Raw genomic sequence first — 22203 nt, forward strand, 5'->3', positions numbered from 1 at the left:
ATATATATATATATATATATATACACATATATATATACACACACATATATACACATATATATATATATATACACACACATATATACATATACACATATATACACACATATATACATATACACACATACATACATATACACACATACATATACACATATATATATACACATATATACATATATACATATACACACATACATATACACATATATATATATACACATATACACACATACATATACACATATATATATATATATACACATATATATATACATACATACATATACATATATATATATATACACACACATACATATACATACACACATACATATACATACATACATATACATATATATATATATACACACACATACATATACATATATATATATACACACATACATATACATATACACATATACATATATACACATACACATATACATATATACACATACACATATACATATATACATATACACACACACATACATACATACATACATACATTTCTATAAATAGTGGCTTTAATAAAGGACTCCAGAGGATGTTTAAATCCGGTTTATAAAAGGACGGCATTTGGTAAAAGAGAGTTTTGTGCTGCGTGGCGTGAACCGCAGGTTTTCATTTCTATCCATAGAGCACAAATAAGATCAGATGTGTCTGTAATCCACAGAGATCCTTAAACTCCTGCTGCTGCTGCTGCTGCTGCCGCCGGCTACCACAGCCAGCCAGGGAAGCACTGGTGAGATAACAGCACCCATCAGAGCCATCTCTGGCTGGGCGAGCCACTGAATCAACAACACATCCCATTCTAGACGGAGCTGGGCTCGCTGGTCGCCTGGCAACAACACGGCCCACGTTGTGCCGAGGAGAGAGCCAGTATGCTCGGTAGCAGAGCCGAGGTCCAAGGGCTTAAAGGAGGACAAGGCCATGGCTGTGAATACCACCCCCCCCACTCTAAACCATTATAGAGATGAACGGTGAGTCATTGCTGTGATGACAAGAAAAATAAATGTCTATTACATTTGGGATTGTCAGTCTCGATTGAGCAAAGATTGAGAGACAAGAGCTTTAGTTCGTAATAACAACTATTTTCTCTACATATGTACGGCCCTCTGTAAATGTGTTGTTGTGAACGCGATGCCCATGTGCCAAAATGTACACCGCTGTGGATTTACACAGTGTGTCCAGGTGGGCATCCACATGACAGCGATCTTGCATTTACCCATCGGAAATTGTCAGTGTCACTATGATTATTCTTTGTAATCTGTGTAACAAAACATTTCCGACATGAGAGGAACTTCCACATCCTCTGTAAACACTTTCCTGTGAAATTCATACAATGATTTGAAATAATTGTGAAAGTTTAACCTTTGACTGAAAAATAAAAAAGCCATGAATGTCGTGTATGGGTTGTCAAGGAAGCTCAGCGCACACCTTTCGGTTAACACCGTTATCGCTGTCAGTATTGTTGCAGTCGTTTGCACTGTTAGCCGCTAGCTGCCAGCTCAACCGTTGAGCTGAATTTAGCTTATTTGAAAGCATATATACGAACACAAAAAGTCTTAAATTTGATTAGATTATCATGACGATCATCATCATCATATCCTTAAATGTTCTGATGACTGAGCAGACTCCACATTAACAACATTAGCAATGGTCAAAAGACTTTCTTGGACAATAAGCGACTCTGAAAGACTGCAAAGCTTTTGTGAAGTTTATTTCCTGGCTGGTGTAATACAATAATTTAGCTGTTCTCTTTTAATTTTTAGTTTAGTAAAAGTTTGAATGGTGCGACTAAAGGTGAAGGGTTTCATGTTTTTTCTTTATTAATATCTAAAATGATTGGTTTGTAACATATTCCAGCTGACAGCTGTAAACTGAACTATAAATCTTTGATTGAACTTATTTGTGTTGTGTGTCGAGCTCTGACCCAGCGTCCCAAAGTAAATCATTTCAAAATCACATCATCTTATCTCTATGAGCGTGACCATACAGACACACAGATAGCATATTGTTGCACACACCTGTAGGGGATTTCCCCGGCGCTCCAGGTAAGAGCGGCCCGTTGCTGAAGGCCGTGATGCTCTCTCTCCTCGGGCCAGGTTTCACATTCCCATAGTATCGATTGACAAGGATCTGCCGCAGAGCTTCGCCCTGTCAGTGAAAATGAATGTTAAGAGACGAAGACCCTTTTGAGGTTTCCATATCACAGAAGTGGAGCTGGAACCTAAAGTCAGCGGTACTATGCTAATGTAGCGAGACCAGAACATTAATGCAAGAAGGAAGACCCAAAGTTAACGTCCATCCGTCGACGTGCCTCACGTGTCGCGGATCGTATAAGTGACAGGGGAGCGAGTGAGTGAGTGCCATGCAGTGGAAGCAGTGTGACTGTGAGGGCATCCCAACGGTCAGTCAGTTGTCGACCATCACTAAGATGGAGGAGGAAACCAAACTCGGTACCTACCCTCCTCTGATCCTCCAGTTGCTTCTGCGGCTGGTTGGGATCAAGCTCCTTAAAAGGTGAGGTGAGTTAGCAGAAAGCAATAAAATAAAAAAAATAAAAAAAGGTCGGAAAGGAAATATGTTAATACAGTGCAAATTAGTCACTTTACTAGCATGCAGGGGATTGGGTGCCAATTAGATCATGCCGTTAAGAAGGAAGTGCTTGTGTCAGGGAAGATGTGAGGGAGAGTCAAAGTCATGCAAGGCTTCGTGCAAGAAAGGACTGATGTTCATTCTAAAACATATTCCTACATATGACTTAATCATTTATAAAGAAAAGTTAATTTCGGAGCTTATTTATGCCCAAAGTCCGGTGGGGGGAATTTCAAACATTTTACCTTTGGCCTCCGATGCCTCTCATATTATTTTATAGTCACAGAGGCAAATTATTTACACAAGAGAATGACAAGCTGCCAGAGGGTGATTAACACAAGCCATGACAACAAGAAGGGAGAACGTAAAAAAATTAAAAAAAACCCTGTCCAGGTTACATAATAGAGCCGTGAGCTACTGACACACACTGTAAGCACCAATCCGTCATGAAAAAACACCTCACCCATGACTCTAACCCCCCCCCCAGGGAAGAACAGGGAACTGGACTTTGCTCAAAAAAACCAAGAGATGGAAGGAAAGATGAACGAAAGGCAGGCGGGAGAGAGGGCAAAATGGATGAGCGGGTATGGCGCTCATACATACACGGGCGGATATGTTATAAGGTGGGGAGCGATATGCAGCATGGGGGGGGGGGGGGTGCTAAGACTGACGACAACTGTAATGGGATGAAGTTAGTGTATAAATATGACAGATCTTTGATCAGCAGTGACCCATATCAGCGGGCCAGTAGGGGTCTTAAACACACCTCGTCAGGGACTTCAGGCTCGGGTGGAGGTGCCAGCTGATTGGAAATAAAAGGATGATGTTAGTCAGAGAAGATGAATTAGTTACGTTGCCTCCAGAGAGTAGCACCCTCACCTAAAAACTCCTCGTCTCTACAGGCTGCCATCCGCTCATGTCTTTTTCTCTGTATCTGGCCTTTTGATTGCTCACTAAGATTGCCGGTCACATGCACGACCACGCATCATACATGTGTGTGACTTAAAGAGCCGGGGGCAGAGAGAATGCGGAGCAAAGAAAACACATCGCTCTCAGAGACCTTGGTGTTAATGGATTGCTCACAGTATGTGAGAAATAGTTTCATGCTCAGTGCGTGTTGGGTGTTTTCATGGAGCGGATGTAATGGATGAGAAGCAGCATCGGCCGATTGCAGCGAGAATGCAGAAACTCTGTATTTCGACCTTAACCCCAACGGAGACCTTATGCAATGCTCCACTGTGGTCTGTTTAGTATTCTGTGGTTCACTGTTAACCTCCTGTTGCACAGTGTTGCTGCCTGTCACAGAAATATAGGTGTTAAAAGAAAAAAATGTGCAGACACGCCAATATGTACATTCATCTCAGTGTGCATATTGGTTGCTATAAAAGGCCATGTGACAGTTATTTGTGGCGCAGAAGATTTTGACAAAGATACAAAATTATACCAATTGTCACTTTTTTCACAACTAATCCTCCAACATGAAATGTTAAAAAAACAAGCTGCAATGGGTTTTAAGAAAAACTAAATTTCAGTGTTGTTGCTAAACTACTGGAGCCAACAAAACAGGTCCAACCATTCAGTTAAAATCATTACCATTTAATTTTATGGGTTGCTGTTGCTAATGGCATGTCGGTTATATAGTCTGAAAAGTACAATAAAAATAATTTGATGATATGCTTGGGCATTGAAAATCCAGTTGTTCAAGAAAGTAAACTACTTATTTAACTGACAAAGCTTTATACCTCAATAAACACACGCACACGCACCCCTTCACTGCAGCGAATGCACTAAACAAACATTCAACCTGACATCATGGCACCCTCTGTAACACAAGTCATGCTGGTTTATGCTGATTCATTGTGCAACTGGACAGGAATTCCCCTTTATCAAGCCCCCTTTTACGTCAGCGCACTAACTTCCACAGAAAAACGGTGACACATCACGCATGCGGCCGAAGCTACAATCAACACTATTGCTAACTTCTTCTAATTCAGTTACAAATGAAACCGCCGGCGAGACATGACAACCGCCGTTTGTGCAATCTGACCTCATTTGCTATGGTATATATGTCAACAGCTCGCCTGCGATGTTTCTGGATTATAAAATATGCATCAGCTGGACAGCGTGACGCCATAGTTGTCAGCATCAGTTCCATTTCTTATGCTTCCAAGAATGTGTGATTAAAAACTCGATGGGGTTCGGAGCGTTTTGCGGTTAAAGTCGTATGATCTTGCTAACCAGAATAATCTGTATACTCCTCCAGTGGACGAACCATCTGTCTGTTTACGATAAAGTCAGGCTCACTATATCTCAAAACAGCCAGACCCGGTGAGTACTGCTTCACCTCACCTTAATGGGAAGTCAGAAAGGAAATCGGCTGTTCATAATCAAAGAAAACAAGTCTTCAGCGAAAAAGGCCAGAATGATTGCTTAGTATAGCACTGGCTTAAGTGCACGCTCACCGCCTAAAGTAAATCCCCTCCCTGCACCAATGCTACTGTGTCCTTGAAGACATCTCTGCAGAATTTTTAATGCCAATTACCAGCGAAGGTCACACATCAGTGGAGAGTTTAAATATTCCAGGAAAACGGGAGGAAAAGAGAGAAAAAAAAAAAAGGAGAGAAAATTGTTGGCTGTTATGTAACTGCTTCCTGAGAGCTGGCTGGATCCCAAGAATCGTGCAGCATTAAGTTCAGGAAACTGGGACAGCTGCTGCGTGCTGCTGAGGCACGTCTGCAGCGCCCCCTGTTGACCGAGAGAAACAAAAAAACAAAACAAACAACAGCCCAGAGTCTCCTGACTTCACCCACAGTCGCAGGCAGCAGGATAAACCAGGACAAGCTGGAGTCTATCTGAGGGCAGTCTGGCAGTGATGGGAGTGGCAGCTGGATAGATAGCACACAGAGGGGGGAATAAAAGCACGGCTGAGAAAGTGAAAAGGACAAAACAATAATATTTATCAAGGGTGCGGTACGGATGCGGTCAGAAAAAAAAATATGCATGACGTAAAAAGAGGAAACCGTTATCGAGAAATCTCTAGCTAAACAGAGAGTAATTGGCCGGGATAATGTGGAGATGATGGAGAGCTTGAGAAACAAACACACACACACACACACACACACACACACACAGACCACCACACTAGCATAGAAATAGTCCCTTACATAACCCTTGCTACATGTATGGGTTACGCGCTCAGCACCGTCCTCTGCAAACCGTGTTACATCACCAGAATAAGACAGAGACATCGTCTCCATCTGACCGCTCCGACCTCCCACAGTCTCACAAACAGACGCTCATGTGCACGCCAAGGGAAGGACAAACACATGCAGTAAATGATATGATCGGGGGCCCGACGACGAGGGCTGCGGGTCGATCCTGTCTCGTTTGGTCCCTCTCCCCCTCCCCCCCGGGCTCGCATTTTATCACGTTTCTATTTCTGGAAGAAGGAGATAACCTCTGCTAATCGGCGTAACCATCGCTCTGCGTTTATCCTGCTCTCTCTCATCAGTCTCCCAGCACACACACACACACACACACACACACACTGGGCATGCAACAACTAGAGGTATGAAAGGAGTCTGTCAAACGGTAGTGAAAGTGACAGCTGCACTCATTCCTAGAGACCTTTGGGTGGGAGTCGGGTATGTTAGGGTAGGTCAGAGAGCTAAACGCTGTGGTTACATAACGTCCATCATGCCAGTTTATCTCGCTCCTGCTCGGGGGGGAAGTTGAGGTTTTCTGGGCTGCCTCTCTCCCATGCGAGTGATATCCGCACACATGCTGCCAGCCGTCAGTCGGGGCACTGGTACGCTGCTGTTAATACGAGAGTGTGTGCATGAATGATGGCCGGGGGGGGGTTGAGGGAGTGTTTTGGACATTCTTCAGATGCATATGGGAGGAGTTGATGAGACAAAAGGGCTGGTCTCTGAGAACAGCCCCGTTTGTTTTTGTGGAAGCCGGGGATTTCCAGTGCTGCAGCAGCGAGCGGCACGCATAAGGAGAGAGGGAAGGAGGGAAAATGAGACAGAGACATAACAGAGAAACTGAGAGCATATCGCTTCCTGGCAACTCTGGAAAGACCCTTTCCGACAATTTCCCCATTTCCCCTGCTAACATTATGTTCACTTCCTTTGCAGTCAACACACTCTTGATCAACTGACTAGTCTACTGTCTTGAGTGTTATTTTCCTGCTGGCACAGATTCCTCTCGCTCAGACAAAGTGTGCTTTCAGTTTTGACAAATTTACTGATTTCGAGAGAAGAAGGCACACATTAATATATGTTGTGCTGAACACACGCAACACAATATCCTCTGACTAGCTTTTCACTGGAGCATTCAGTATATAATAGGTAGCCCTCATCAGAGGACGGAGTTTGCTCGGTTGTCATTGGGATGAGCTTATAGTAGCTGTCTCCATAGCACATTTAGGACTGCTCATTTAAAAAGGCTCCAAACTAAAAAGCTAGAAAGTGGACTTTGAATTTTGACAAACTATTTCGGAGGACAAGAGTGGATGAGATGTCCTACAAGTGCTACAAATGAAATTGTAACTGGTAATAAGCTCCATCTGCTGATGAAGACCTTTTGATACGGTTGAAAGCACCAGAATTAAAAACATAAAGGACTTAGGGAATAAGGACTGTTCTCATCAAATTTTACAGTCCATTTATATATAAAGTAACAAAAGAGGTGCTGGACAATACACATGACAGTTTAAAGATCAAAGCAATCCAAATATAAATTACTAAAAATAAGAAAAATACAACAAATAAAAGCTATATAGGGACATCTATCCTTGTTTCTAGCAATGGTCAATAGACCAGTGGCTATCTTGAGTAAGTTAAAAGGTGAGTGGATTGACCTCCGGTCTGAATAAAGACAACTGCCACAGTCAAAATGAGAGGAAACTGAAGTGCTGCGGGATACTTTTTTTTTTTAAAGATCTCTGGGTGTTATAAAGGATCTGGTCCTACGGTTATTTTAGTGCCCTAAAACTTTGATGAAATCTTAAAACAACAACAACAAAAATCAAACAAATAGCTTAGCTAAAAGTATCAAAACCAAACCTCCTACGAACTATGAATAGATTTGTGTGTGGGAGGTCCCATCCTGTGATATTTATCAGTAGTCATATATCAGATATAGTTCCTCTGTAGTCACAGCCATAACCCCCATGACATCTACTCACTATCACAAACAGAAAGGAGAAACCTGTTTTATCCACTTCCTTAAGGCCACAGGTCACGACCACACACACACATATCTTTGCAATGCACACGCATGACATGCACACCGCTCCGCACACAGCCCAGCACCCATCTGTTAGATGAAGTATCTCCAGCTATATATAAATATATATATACACGCAGTCACACCTGCTCATGTAATGTGGCAAAGGGCTTAGAACATGATCTCTCACCACCAACCATCATAAGTGGGCCGTGCGGCATGTAGATTGAGTGACCAAGAAAATAGAAACATCGCATTGATGTTGATTAATACTTATGATCATTATCAAGATTAAAAGGGACAGTTTACCCCAAAATCAAAAATACATAATCTTACATGTCGTGCCATTAATCAATCTAGAGTTGCCTAGTTTTGGAGATATCGGCCGTAGAGACGTCTGCCTCCAATATAACGGAACTATATGGAACTCAGCTTGTGGTGCTCAAAGGGCCAAAAAAAATACTTTTGAAAAAAATCAAAATCATGACCCGGTTACTCAAGATAATCCACAGACCTTGCTGTGAGGAGTTTCGCGTAGGAACTACTTTCTTTCTACGAAACAACACCAGGCACCCGTATCCCCACGCAGAAGGAACTGTACTGAACTCGATACAGCTAGCTCACATAGCAGAGGAGGATGCCATTAATGTTTACACAAGCTTCTTGTCGATGAGTAGATGCACACTTCCTTGTGCGCGGTGATGCGGTTGACGGGTGTGGTTAGGTTCCCTGAACGGGCTCAAGCAAGTCAATCATGAAAAATCAGATGGCGTGACTGAGAAGGTTTACATCCCCTGAATGGGACACGAGTATGAAGAGAAAAAGACTCCAACTGGGTGTTACAGCATGAGCAAAATGTGCGACAGTTTCTTCATCAAAAAAAAAAGAAGAAAAAAATCACTCTCTGTCCCTCCACGGAAAATCCGAGGTCCAAAAGTCGCACACAATTTTTGATGAGCAATCTTAGCTGCATAAAGACGCTGTAATGGCCATGCTGTAGAACTGTTCTGTTACAACAGACTTAATAAAGATTTCGAAAGGGATGAACAATAGTAGTACACCTAAAATCGGATGGTGAAAAGCTGTATCCCTGCATTGTTCAGAATGTATTCAATAAAATAGAATTCTTCTAAAAACTCATTTTTACCTTAAAGAGTGCACGCCAGTACAGCAATTTAGTACACGACCATATACAGGCAGAACACACAAGCATATTGCATAATGTGAGCTAGACATGCTAGCAGTATGCTACATTATAACATGGAGATCAGGAGACACAGAACGGGGAGGGATGGACTGAGCTACTGACAGGTGTCACTGATGGGAACGTGATGCCAGAAAGACTACGAGCAGCACAAGCATGTCGATGTTAGTGGGGAAACAAATCAGATGTAACATCACAAAAGGAAGTAAAATGATCAACCTCAGCCACATCCATTTCATCATCAAAGGCAATCAGCTGCAAGAGAAAAAGTATAGGGGGCAGGGAGTTAGTAGAGCCAGATTAATGAGTTAGAGCTTCGTCACAAGTGTGCAAATGTAAAGCTTGTCACACAGTGATGTCAGTGATTATGTCAATGAACAAAGTGTGAAGTGCTTTGGATACCCACACCACAGGCGTATGGTGTAGGTCAAAGCTAGCTATCACTTTCTATGCAGATGACATAGTTCTAATCTTTAAAAGCAGTAGAGAAATGTATAGTAAAGATATGTGGATAAAACAAAAAGGGGCAGTATTGTAGAAATGTATTTATTTACTCGTCATTAGAAGACGTTAATGCGTACAAACATTGGGGCCGATCATGTTTTGAATGTGTGGTTCCTTCACACGATCATCTGTCAAACCAGCAGAAGTCACGAGTGCGATGATAAGAACATGCTCCCTCATTGGCTTCTCGCCCGTCATCACTGCCAGTTAAATTAGAAAATGGAACATGGGTATCTGCAGTGGTGAGCATGTGTTTTATTCCCATGCGACACCTGGTATGTTGCAATGTGCACACAAAGCTTTAGATTCTATAATGGCTGTAAATAAAACTACAGGTGCTCTTCCCTTTAAAAGCTTTGATGAAATCATTTTGTTCTGCCATAGGTACATATGTCGATGCAGTATATTCCTGTCTTCTTCTTGACTTGACGTTTCAACTTTCTTACTTTTAAAAAATACCACAATACAATACACATTTCTTAGCTCTGAATATGTTTTTGAATTCTAATTTAATTGGTTGTCAGTGATAGTCATCTTTATAATTTAAAAGGCTGCATGTTGCATTTCAAGTATGTTTTTGTTATATGCTTAGGAGTGACTCATAAGTGAAGGCTTATTTATTCTATTAAAAGTTACCTTGTGGAGTTATTTTTTGTAAACAAACTGTTTCTCAGTGTTTCTCCCTAAAATACAATGGGCTTCAGAGTACCCTTTGATTTCTGTGATTGTTTGATCTTCTCTTAGGTAAGAATCTTTTAGGTCACGAACGCCCTTACCACCATAAGAAAAAAAGATCTTGTTTTCACAATCCACAAATCAAGGAAACATACCTTTTAAATTTGAGGTCAATAGTAACCGATGAATGTTGTGTAAAATGGTTGAGGGACATAGTCGAAGCATGTGTGATGTTAATAATGTTAATTACGCTGATGTACGGTTCATTCAATCATTTGAACTTATTGTTTGTAAAGCTCTTTGGGAATAAAGCTATGAGGGAATTGATTTTTTTTTTTTATAAATATGTACCAGCTTTTGCCAAACATAAAACTAGACATTAACAGAGAGTATTCATAAACTGCCCTGGCTGCTGTGATGTCAAATAAAGGACTTGATGACATACTTATGTTTTTTTTCTGTTAAGCGTGTTGTATGTTCAGCCTCCAGCGGCTACCGAGGAGAGCTCAGCCTCTTCTTTTATTTCACCGTTTTTCGATCTAACGTCTTCCAGTACGTTTGGTGCATTGGGACCGGGAACACAGTATCCTGAGATGTCGGTGAAGTGTTTTATCTCATGTGTGTGGGTGATTCTTGGGCACGACAACAAGCAGATGATGAAAAACAGGAACGCAGAGGGTATTGTACCTTCTCCCCATAGCCCCGGTCTTTTGTCATCATTTCCCTCAGTGTCTGCAGTACTTTGATGCAGAGACGCTCCTCATTCTCTTCCAGCAGCTGCTTGGTGTGTTTGATCAGCCTGGCCAGCAAAAGAGAAATAAAAGTGAGTGCATACAAATGGATTGATGAAAGCCGCAGTTCTCCAACCACCTAACTCCACCGCTGAACACACCTCAACACTCTACATGTTATTTTCGCTGATGCGCACAATGGTCTTCTTTTAGTCCAGAACAACTGACAAGATAAAATACAGCATATCATTGTCCATACAATAAAGGGAAAGCCCTTGTTTTAATCAGACGCAAGAATATTTTTTATATTTAATGCATATGTTTCTAAACTACCAAGTATTTCCACAGCATCTCACTTGCGTTTGTTAGTTATGTATTTTGTGGAATTTTTAGAAAATCCTTGTCAATAATGACAATTAGTATTTAGATTAACTTTAGCCTATTGTATGTAATGTTCCTTTATTTTATTTGGACCATTGTCACCACGATACTTATTAGCTTGCCCTTTAAACAATTATTTATCAGCTAACGTTACAGCGACCTGCGCCAGATCCATGCCGCGTAGCTAAGTCACAGCTAACCGGCTAACCGTAGCTAAGCTTATGTTACAGTTAGGTAGTTGGCCGTAATGTAGTTGGTAATTGTACCTTTAATTATTACAGCAGAAAAAAACTAATGTTATATGTATCTCTGTATCCATTATGGTGAATATGCATTTTAAATACTGCATACATCCCACGTTCACCGGCAGGATAAAACTTCAGGGGCCCAATTCTGACCTTTAGACTTACTTTGATATGAATCCTCCACTTTCACATTTCTTGCGAGCTTCCGTGTTCTCAGGGAAGAGCAGCTCTGGACGATGCAGGACATCTACCAGCACTGAGAGCTCCGCTTGGACCAGCGGCCTCAGTCGGTCCTCCAGCGCCGATACGATGTCCTACAGACAATAGGGACACACAAACAGAGCTGCAGTATTACCACAATACTTAATCCTTACCGACTGTTGACACAACACAGCTTTTATAAATGATTTATGACATTATATCTTTGTATTACAAAGGGAGTCGTGACTGAATCCAATGGAGGTGATTAAAAAAAATCAAAAGCAACTGGGCTGTCTGGTGAGTGGCAGAACAAAAGGCCGACTAGGAAGTTAAAAAACACAACATACGAAGAATAGCATTGAAGCATGCATTCTGAGAAATGCTGTTCCCTAAACAAAAGCAACAAGGAATAGAAAGAAAAGCATTTTGAGAACCACATAACTCTCTGCCTGGGAAGCTGTTGGTTAAACTTGGGAAACTCTATGAAAATATTATGCCTAGGTTGGTCTCGTGCTTGGAAAATATTCCATTAAAAATAAAATAAACTTTTTAGTCACACCCTAACCGATATCTTGTGAAAGTAGAGATAAGAGCTGAACTGGACCAGACATGTCAGAGATTTTCCTGCCTTCCAGTGAATACTGAGTCATGCATTACAAGAAAATAGGGTGTAGCAGCTTAGCCTATGACTAAAATTGGGCTGCAATAAGAAACCACCTTTTCAGTTTTGTATGTAGTCTTGGCATATTACCATCACACAAGCACACATCACTTTTGTATATATAAATTACAGTCAAGATGTAAAGAAAATGTAAGCTTACGTTAATCATTGTTTACAGAATCAGAGTCACAATCTGAAACACGTGTACACGTATAAGGAATTTGACTCTCACTATATCACACGGTTCCCTAAATTTTCAGGAAGACAGAATAGAATAGAAACCCTTTTTATTGTCATATACATATACACGAAATTTGACTTCTGCATTTGACCCATCCCTGTATATAGGGATGGGTGGGCTGCCAATGACAGGCGCCCGGGGAGCCGGGGGTTCAGTGTCTTGCTCAGGGACACTACGACACGTGACAGTCGAGGATCGAACCATTGACCCTGCGGTTACCAGACAACCCTCTTAAGCCAGTGAGCCACGGTCTAAATAAACATACTGTTAATGACAAGGGTTAAAAAAAATAAACAGTTAACTATAATGTACATACATGTAGGTGAAAGAGAAAGTGTATGAATATGAATAAAAAAGCAACAATGAACAACAACATAGAATGTCTATGTACAAGTCGAAGTGTTTGTGTAAATGTATGATTGTTATCATGTAAACACGCTTGTAATTGTGCAAAGAATGCTGGAATGAATACTGAATGGCCAATGTAATGGATTACTTTATTCACATGTAGATATATAAGTAGATACTTACACTATATATTCATATTTAATGTATTATAACTATATCTTAATATGCAAATTATAAATGTCTTATATTCATAATTTGTAGACATTATATATTTTATAGTTAGAATACTCATTTAGATGAGAGATTATTCATTTTATTTCTTTTTGTGCATTTTAAAAGAAATGTGGCTACTAGCTGGTCGTCTATCTAATCAAAACCACAACATCGGCTGCATCTGTATGCTGTGCAGGAGGCGGTTTTAAAGTACTTGTACCTTCTTTATTCCAATTCAAGCTCATCTCTGCCAGCCTGACTAATGGCACATATGACCATCTTACCACAACTGAAAGAACTTGATGTCCATCAGATGTGCCACTAATGCACTTCATAAAAGCCATTGCCGCTTTCTGTTCTCCTCAATAAACTGGCCTGTTTTATACACACAGCTGACAGGGAGATACCAAAAAAATATCAAGAACAAATTATTTTACCAATGTTTTATTTAACCAGTGCTTTTGCTCCCCCCCCCCCCCCGACTGTAATAATAGCAAATACGATAGTATAATTAAATAGATTGTACTGAAAATGTAAGAAAACAATTCAGCATGTTATGCTACCAACCTGTAGCCTCTCAATGATGTTTCTGTAGTCTTTGGAGGAGGTCAGGCCGGAGTCTCGTCTGGAAGTGTTCTTGGCAGAGAGTCTCCAGCTGAGGATGCTCTTCTGCACAACATTATTGGACTTGACGAACAAGTTGTTCACCTGGCTGTCCAAGTCCACTGGAATGGCAATGGCTCTGCTTTTAGCTGGGTAGAGGTAAATAGTGAGGATATTTCTATTTAGTGCCTTTATCGTGTGCCACAATGTCATTTTGAAAGTAATAACAGAGTTTGGTGGTCTGTGTTGGCCCAGTATCTTACCCACGTCTGATAGTACTTTAATGCAAGCCTCCACTGAGGCCTTCTGAACAGGGTTAAGCCAGTTACAGTGGTACACCCTGAACACTCCCTGGAGCAGTTGTACAAAAACTGGCTGACGAGTCTGAAAGACAGAGAGAGAGCAAGTTAAAAAAGAACAAATAAACACAACGAGAGAGAGAGAGTAAAGAATAAACGCAAAGCACATACTGCATAGGATATATGGAGGAGAAAAACTGTGAATAATAAAGTAATAACCAATTGTGCTCCCTGATTAGGTTGAACCCGTAACCCAATTTGTGCTAGAGATGTAAGTGTAAGGATACTAGAGCACCTATGGTGGAAGGGTCTACAGCTTTGGGGCCAGTTGGCCAGCTGAGTATGATCACCAGACCAGTGTTTAGCAGAGTTCATCTATCAGCTGGCCACAGCCCTAGAGTACAGTAAATACCTCAGTTATCTTTCCAAAAATGGCAGCCTGTTGCGAGAGAAAGAGGGTCGTGATGTCATGATATATTGGTTAACCTCAGCAAGCAGAATTCTCAGAATGTGCAAAGGCATACACACAAGTAAATCAATCATTTCTACTGGGGGCCAACTTGGCACAAAACAATCCCAGATAAACACAGGGTGTCATAAAACTGTTATACTACAACACAACGTCACTGTACGAGGGATTGGCTCTATGGAGGTAACGGCCAAGTTTAACTGGGAAAAATGTGGGATGACGGGACACCAAAAACATCAAAGTCTAAGAAGCGGAGTGAATGCATCATCTGCACCACGTCCCGGCAAAATCTTGTGCAACACACCCACAGATCTGGGAACAGAGCAGTCTGTGTGCTGACTGCTGACTAAGCCATGAGAAGGTGAAAACCCACACAGTGGAGATACTTCTTAAAATTTAGAGCCTGTCGACAAACACCCAAAGGGTTGGGAAACAAAACGTGGGGGAGGGTTACCATTACTTACATACATACGGCGAGCCATCTATGCAGAGGTAAGAATCGTGTCAAACAACTAAACTTCAGCACGTACATGATTTATAGGCTTTAAATTGCAATTGCAGGACTGCTTGTGATATGTACTTTAAATGCTATACTCCAGATTACCTGCAGGCTCGTGCTCTGGTCAGAGAAAGGAGAGCTAAAGAAACATGTGACAATGCTCATGACTGTCTCAGTCACATAACGCTCCAGGATGGTATCCGCATGCTTCCTGTCACTGGTGTTGTTGCACACCTAGGCAAGGAATAGAAAAGATATTAGCATGACGCACAGCCACTGGATCACACTTCCTACATGTGGGCGACAGGCGACACATGTTCACTGCATGCTGTGTTGAATTATAAATTAAAGCAGAAAAGCACTCTCCCTCTATTGATCGCATTGTCTGCCAACAGTCGGTCTCAGTCACTTTGATGTGGAACACATTGTGGCTTACCCTACAGATGTCCACCAGGAAGTTCTCAAACAGCTTCCACATATGGTTGGAGGTATAAATCTCCTTCATCTCCACCTCCGTGTCGACGTAGCAGTGGTTCAGGAAGTTGATGTAGGCAATCTTCACCTATTGGGATCCAAACAAACCAACTTAAAAAGCCACATTTGTGACGGGTGAACTGGTGATCCACGGACTGAAACTAGCCCTCGAACACCTACTGTAAGCATGCATGTCCGGCATGTGTGCAGCAACATGTCAAATCAATACCAACCACACGATGTTCCGGCTGATAGAAATCCGTTATTCATACCTCAGGGATGCAGTCTTCATGGGTGACCACCCGTACGATATCATCCAGGGGCAGCAGGGAGTTACACTTGATCTCAGTGTAGACGTTCTTGCCTTCAGTGCAGACAGCCAGCAGTTCCACCAGGTGGATGTGGTACATTAGAGGGCTGTTTTCATCCATGCGGTCCCGCTCTGAACGCATCATCTGGACTAGGGTCTGGAAGGAGGCGCGGTCGTTGTAGAAGACCAGGATGTCCTCGCCCGAGTTCACCAGCTGAGTGGGGAAGAGTCACAGTCTTGTAACCAAAAGATTACACTACATTTGTCAGTTACCATTTGTGTCAGCATCATAAAACCCCATAGTACCATTAGTGTCACCAATCTTTTCATTCATATTAGCAACAATCTTCTCTGTCGTAGGCACTACTGGCGTTACAAAATGTTATTTTGTCTGGTATAAAGGTCATAGAACGCACCTCAGCCATGACGACGTCCTGACACTTCTTGATGAACTTGTTCTCGGCCTTCACTATGGTCTGCAGGAACTTGAGATATTGGACATGTCGACCGTGAGTCTCGGTGCAGTGGACAAAGTGCTGAACCACTCGTTCGTTGATCTCACTGCACAGCTGGAAGTTATTCATGAAGATGTGCTGCATGGTGACTGCCTCTAGAATCTGAGAGAGTTGGAAAAAAAGAGGGAACAAGAAAGACAGTCTGTGAAAATGAATAACGTCACGTGTGAATTTCAGATTTGTTTTTTCAAAACGGAAACTGAACCGTGTCAACTGTAGAAATCATTCCCTGTGAGTAAACTGGAGATGCCTGCACTACTCACCCCGGGGTTGAGGAACAAGTTGATATGCTTGTGAAGAAGAACCTGATTCTGCTGATTCCCCGCACAGAAATTCTGCAGGAACTCGTGAGCCAGTTTCATGATCTCCTGCATTTGGACATCCTCACCCTAATGCAGATAACACACAATGAGACTTTGCTTTTTCCATTTACAGTACATTAAAGGGATCGTTCGTATTCTTTGAAGTGGGGTTGTGTGAGATACGTATCCATAGTCGGTGTAACTCCTACAGGGGTAATGTGAGGTAAATTTACTGTTTTCCTCAAAAGGAGTCTGGTGGCTTTGAAGAGAGCATAGATGGATGTAAGGGCTTCAGTTCCCTATCGGAAAGGGCCGTCTGCGAGGAAATTATTGTTAATACAGCGTACACCTTTTTAAAAATGGCTAAAACACATTTTTGTTGCTTCCCCTGTCCAAAGCAGCATCTTCAATCCTTTCTGTTACTCCAAACTGGGGGCGTTGCTGACTGCCGTCTACTGTAGATGATACACTGAATATGGATAAGTACCTCAGACGACCCCACTTCAAAACATCCAAACTATTCCGTTAATGGGGAACTGCAGTGCAATGTGTTAAAGCTATGGAGGGCTTTAAATATTCTGCAGCGATACAATATTCATTTGCAGTGTTGCACCTTCTCATAGGGGATCTGTAGGAGCTCCAGCACTACACTGTGAGCTCCCATGTTCCTCAGCAGTCTCTGCTGCTGTTTCCTACTCTTCTTCCCTGAGCTCCCCTCCTGGACACACAGCCTACTGAGACGCAGAAGAATCTGAACACACACGAACACACACACACGAACACACACACACACACACGAACACACACACGGAGGATCTTAATTGCAGGCAACAAATCACAAACATGAAAATACCTGATTATATTTTACAAATGGGCATACCTCTTTTACAACCCTGTAGTTGTAACTGCTGGTGCTTTCTGAACTCTTCTTATCGGAACCAGGCGAGTCTCCCTGTTGAACAAGCAATAAGGAGAAGATGTCCATTAAGTTGGAGAGCATAACTCTGATATAATCTATATTTAGGCAAATTAGTTTTTATGTTCTCCTACCTTGTTTTTGCTGTCAGACTCTGAAGGTCCATCTCCGTCCATGCCATCTTCCCCTTGCCTCTTATAAACCCACAGTTCAGACTTCTCCACAATGGAACGCAGCTGGTCCAAATCTGACTTGATCTGCTTGTAGTTGTCCACATCCTGACTGGTCACCAGCAGCTGGACCTACATTTAGGAAAAGAGAGGTGAGGTGTAGATTTGCATTCCCTTAAAGTTAATTCTCGGAACTCCCTACATTTGTCAATTATCAGTTTTGCACTTTTGAATTGTCACATATTAAGAGAAAATGTTGAGGCATACTTGTTTGAAGGCCATGAGGACCTCCTGCCTCTGGCTGAAGTGTCTGAAGAGCAGGTGAAGCGCTCCAGACACCAGAGGAGGGTAATCGTGCATGGTCAGGTGCAGCAGGACCCTTAGGAATGTACGACCACCGTGGTCATCCAGGTCTAGCGGAGTGTTCTCCTCACTACAAAGTCATTGGGGCAGAAATTACATCAACTTCCTCTTGCTTTATCTTAAAGCAAGATCTTGCTTTTACCTCAAAATAGCTCAAGAAAGAATAGCAAGCTACAGATTACCTTCCTCCAAAAATCCCCTCTGCCTGCTCTTCAATGTTCTCAAAGTTAAAATTTCCTGGAGTTATTAAAATAAAACAATCAAAGAGTCAATATTTCAAAGAAACCAATTTCAACATTTATATGAGGCAAAATGGTAAATAACAATGAAATTAACTTGTCATAGCAGGAAAAGAAAAGGTGAAACTACGTTTAAACACGATGGCTCTGCTCCATTAAGTGTCCCAGTAAGCCACGACAGTGAGCCAGCATGCACAACACCATGTCTGCTATAAAAAACTAAATCCATTAAATAAAGGGGCATCATTCCTTTCATCTGACCTGGGGCGTTATTGGCAGCGTTGTCCACTTGTGGGTTGTTCTCATCAAACTCTCGTTTGAAAATACAAAGCAGGCAGGAGATCCTGTAGTCCAGCCGCACATTCAAAATGAACTGAAGGGAAATATTTAAATAAAAAGTCACGATACAAATGAAAAACAAAGTGTTTGCTGACAAGGAAGAACCGGTTTTCCTGATGTCCCACCTGCAGAATCTCAATGACTTTGAGCTTGGTGTCCATGACCATGATGTCCTCTCTCTCCGGTTCGATCTGTGTTTTAGCCACATCTCCCTCTGGCTGATGAGTGGGTGTGGTGGGCAACAAGCCGCCTCCTCGCAGCACCACCTGGGTCATCAACTCCCCGACTCCGTGAATGGACTTCATCACATTGCTGCCAGCTACAGTACATGCAGAAACATTCAAATCCACACAAATTATGAATATTTGTGTGAATTGGTCTTCTTTGTATTTAGTTTGGATAGGAGACACACCGTGAATTAACAGTAAAAAATAAAATATTTATTATGTAGGATGGTTAAAAAGTCACTTTTAAAATATATATATATAAAAATTGAATTTTCCTTTAACCCATAGTTAACAACATATCAATCATCTTCTTTAATTACCTGTCAGAAAGGGCTGTCTGATGGCCGGGACTCTTATCTAAGAAATAGACTGACTATGGATAAGTACCTCACAAAACACCCAAACTATCCCTTTAAATTACCGGCAGGTACTGTATGCGAAAATGAGAAGTTGATCAGAATTTAACTGAATAAATCGGTGCTTGAATAATGTGTTTGACACTAAGGGGAAGGGAACTAACAGCTACAATTACAGTATTGACTCTCTTTGTGTGGTGATACAACATAAAACATTCTTCATTGATCAACATGAAGTACACAGTTAAGCCTAAAGGAGCTGGAGGTTTACCTTTGTTTTCCTCTCCCTTCTCTATCTTGTTAATGGGGTAGATGGTGTTTACGTGGACACAGTCTAAAATGTTCAGCAAGATCTTCGTTAGTCGAAGCAGGTCGCTGAAGTTGTAGAAACCAAAGTATATGAGGTTCCTTGCCAGGTTCACTACCTATGGACAGGAAAATTCAGGAGAATTCATGATTTACAGCTGAATTATACCAACGTGACATCTCATCTGTTCACACCACCCACAAAGAGGCAGTACCTCAAAGGTGAGCTTGTTTTTCTCCCTGTCAGTGAAGGGAATGTTCTGTGACACCACCTCTCTCAGGTAGTTCTCCACAAAATCCATTGTGAGGCAGAAGCGCTCTTTGATCTCATCTCTGGTGGTTCCATCATTGTCGTAGCTGGATAATTAGAGGAGAAATGAGCAAGGGGACGTCTTTGGAATGGTAGCAGAAGTCAATTAAAAGAATATTCAAGGGATGAACTCACTCATCGATGGCAATCTGAGAGGGAATCTCAGACCAAAGACGGGCATATTTGACAGGTGTGACCTGCTCCTGGGGGTCACGGTCCACATGCATGTGCAGCATCAGGCGGCAGAAGGACGCCCGCAGGTCAAAGGGCAGGTCCTCATCCGACATACAGCGCAGGATCAGATCCACATCCAGCTGACCAGAGATCTTGTTGATGGCCAGGTACTGACGGTCCAGACACATCCGGGCAAAGAGGTTCAGCTGGCACCTGTGTTGGAATTATTAGAGTTGTCTTTTTTTATGAGAATAGAGTTTTTGTCATATTTTACGTTTTCATACGTGTATAATGAAAGAAATCTCACCTATAGTAGCTGACCACCTCCTGGTCCTCCTTCTGGCCCTCCTTTGCATCCTGAGCCAACTCCCTGACGCTCTTACTCCGGATCTCCTTACAATTGTCTTTCCAGAAGAGCCAGACCTCCTCTTCATCCTCCGCCTCCAATGGACTCTCTCCATTTGTCGTCGTCTCAATTTCAAACCTCGATAGGACCAGTCTGGTGAAAGGCAAAACTGTCATTTCTAAAAGCTCATTTCAGTTTTTGCAAAAAAAAAAAAAAAAATCTAATAACAAATAAAAATGAGAGGCTAACTTGGTTTCGATGAGGATGTCAGCATTGGTAGGGTCCAATACTGAGTTGCAGATGAGCTCTTGTGTCACAGGGATGGACTTTTGCATGGACACGCAGAGATCTGAGAGGTAGTCCAGGAACCTGGGTACAGGATACAATAAGTTACATTTTTTACAGGCACTGGGGGATTTAAGTATGGAAGCCCATATCCCCCAATCTGATGAAAAAAAAATAAAGTTCCCGTCAGTCATTATAATGACAAACCTTCTTGAAACAATGACTTAGTATCGCAAAATACTGAGAAGCGTTCTAAAAATAATGACTTAGCATCTAAAAATAAGTTTCTTTATTGTTTTAATACTAAGTCGAGATATTAAGTCATTATTTCGAGGTACTAAGCGATTATTTTGAGATACTAAGCAGAAATGGGTTTCCATTTTTAAGAGATATGCATGGTCAATTGAGATTATATTACAGATGTATGTTAGAAAGTACAGGAAATCCTAATGCCTTGTTTTTTTTGCCCTCATATTTTCAGTTCTATAACATTTCAAACTGTGAGGCCGTCCTTTCGGCCCGATTCAGAAATCCTTAACAGCACTTGACAGGACTTTAGCACAACACAAGCACACTAACTGTCAGCAAATTACTCGCTGTGCCAAGGTCATGCACAAGCAGTTCCACTCATACTCCTCGGCACACATTTGAATACATTTACATAGATTTACATTCCTCAGGAGCCGCTATACAAACACATCTGACCAAAAATTGGCCACAGACAGTTTATGATACCAGCCAGGGCCCGTCCCTTCCTGTGCGCCTCACCTCGGCTCCCGGTTCTTCCTCACTAGGGTCACGAATGTGTCTATCTCAGCAGCAGTGATGTGTTTCTCCAGCAGCTTGCGGTTGTTGTGGAGCAGAGCCGTTATTGTGTCTTCTGCCAGCACATCGTATCCTATCTGCTTCTGCATGAAGCGGAATTGTTTGGCTATGTATTCCTGTGGCGACAAGGAAAAGAGGGGATGATTACTGCCAAGATAAGGCCGGAGTATATAAGGGGGTTGGAGTGGAGTTGTTGAGTCCACCTGCCTGGTTCTTCCTGTAATCCTGCTGGGAATGCCGCAACACCCTGTAGCACAGCCTGCAAATATGTCGGAACGGAGCGTGGCGCTGGTCTCCAAGCTCCTCCAGGCGCAGCATGGGACCATCGCCGCTGTCTGTGAACGGGGCTTGGAGAAGTTTGAAAATCTGAAATGGAAACGGAGAATTTTAATACCCAGAAATGTAGTTAATCATACACTCACTCAAATCAGTGCAGTTACAGTCTTTGAGGTTTAAGGCCAACCTGCTTCAGGATGTTCTGCTCTCTCATGAGCTTCTGTCTTTCTCTGTTGGGTTTGTTAACCATGATCTCCAAAACATCCTGCCCACTGTTGGGGATGTCCACCACAAAGAAAACTAGATCCTCCAGGAGCTTGGTCACAAACCTGAAGAGTGTACATAAAAAGTCAAACA

At 42.1% G+C, this 22203-nt stretch overlaps 1 protein-coding gene across 11 annotated transcripts in view; it reads right to left on the reverse strand.

Annotated features, from left to right (window-relative positions):
* Positions 1–22203, reverse strand: part of itpr1b (inositol 1,4,5-trisphosphate receptor, type 1b) — an 85069-nt gene that overhangs the window by 42318 nt on the left and 20548 nt on the right. For 4 of the 11 annotated variants that reach the window (XM_031852996.1, XM_031852981.1, XM_031852990.1 and 1 more), the window contains 28 exons: positions 22034–22175; positions 21778–21936; positions 21514–21686; positions 20710–20829; positions 20422–20613; positions 20076–20327; positions 19846–19987; positions 19596–19749; positions 18867–19060; positions 18664–18775; positions 18346–18400; positions 18068–18233; positions 17765–17932; positions 17595–17666; positions 17328–17465; positions 16676–16801; positions 16314–16514; positions 15860–16111; positions 15550–15675; positions 15219–15347; positions 14110–14230; positions 13811–13995; positions 11745–11893; positions 10910–11021; positions 9263–9298; positions 3374–3409; positions 2477–2524; positions 2037–2166 (listed from right to left, as the gene is read on the reverse strand). In XM_031852996.1, coding sequence (XP_031708856.1) covers positions 2037–2166; positions 2477–2524; positions 3374–3409; positions 9263–9298; positions 10910–11021; positions 11745–11893; positions 13811–13995; positions 14110–14230; positions 15219–15347; positions 15550–15675; positions 15860–16111; positions 16314–16514; positions 16676–16801; positions 17328–17465; positions 17595–17666; positions 17765–17932; positions 18068–18233; positions 18346–18400; positions 18664–18775; positions 18867–19060; positions 19596–19749; positions 19846–19987; positions 20076–20327; positions 20422–20613; positions 20710–20829; positions 21514–21686; positions 21778–21936; positions 22034–22175 — 3890 coding nt within the window. The remainder of the gene's footprint in view (positions 1–2036; positions 2167–2476; positions 2525–3373; positions 3410–9262; positions 9299–10909; positions 11022–11744; positions 11894–13810; positions 13996–14109; positions 14231–15218; positions 15348–15549; positions 15676–15859; positions 16112–16313; positions 16515–16675; positions 16802–17327; positions 17466–17594; positions 17667–17764; positions 17933–18067; positions 18234–18345; positions 18401–18663; positions 18776–18866; positions 19061–19595; positions 19750–19845; positions 19988–20075; positions 20328–20421; positions 20614–20709; positions 20830–21513; positions 21687–21777; positions 21937–22033; positions 22176–22203) is intronic. The other 7 variants (XM_031853030.1, XM_031853012.1, XM_031853061.1 and 4 more) reach the window with 5 other exon arrangements.

Source organism: Anarrhichthys ocellatus, unplaced genomic scaffold (genome assembly GCF_004355925.1).
Source record: "Anarrhichthys ocellatus isolate YVR2014 unplaced genomic scaffold, GSC_Weel_1.0 scaffold1, whole genome shotgun sequence".
Taxonomy (NCBI): Eukaryota; Metazoa; Chordata; class Actinopteri; order Perciformes; family Anarhichadidae; genus Anarrhichthys; species Anarrhichthys ocellatus.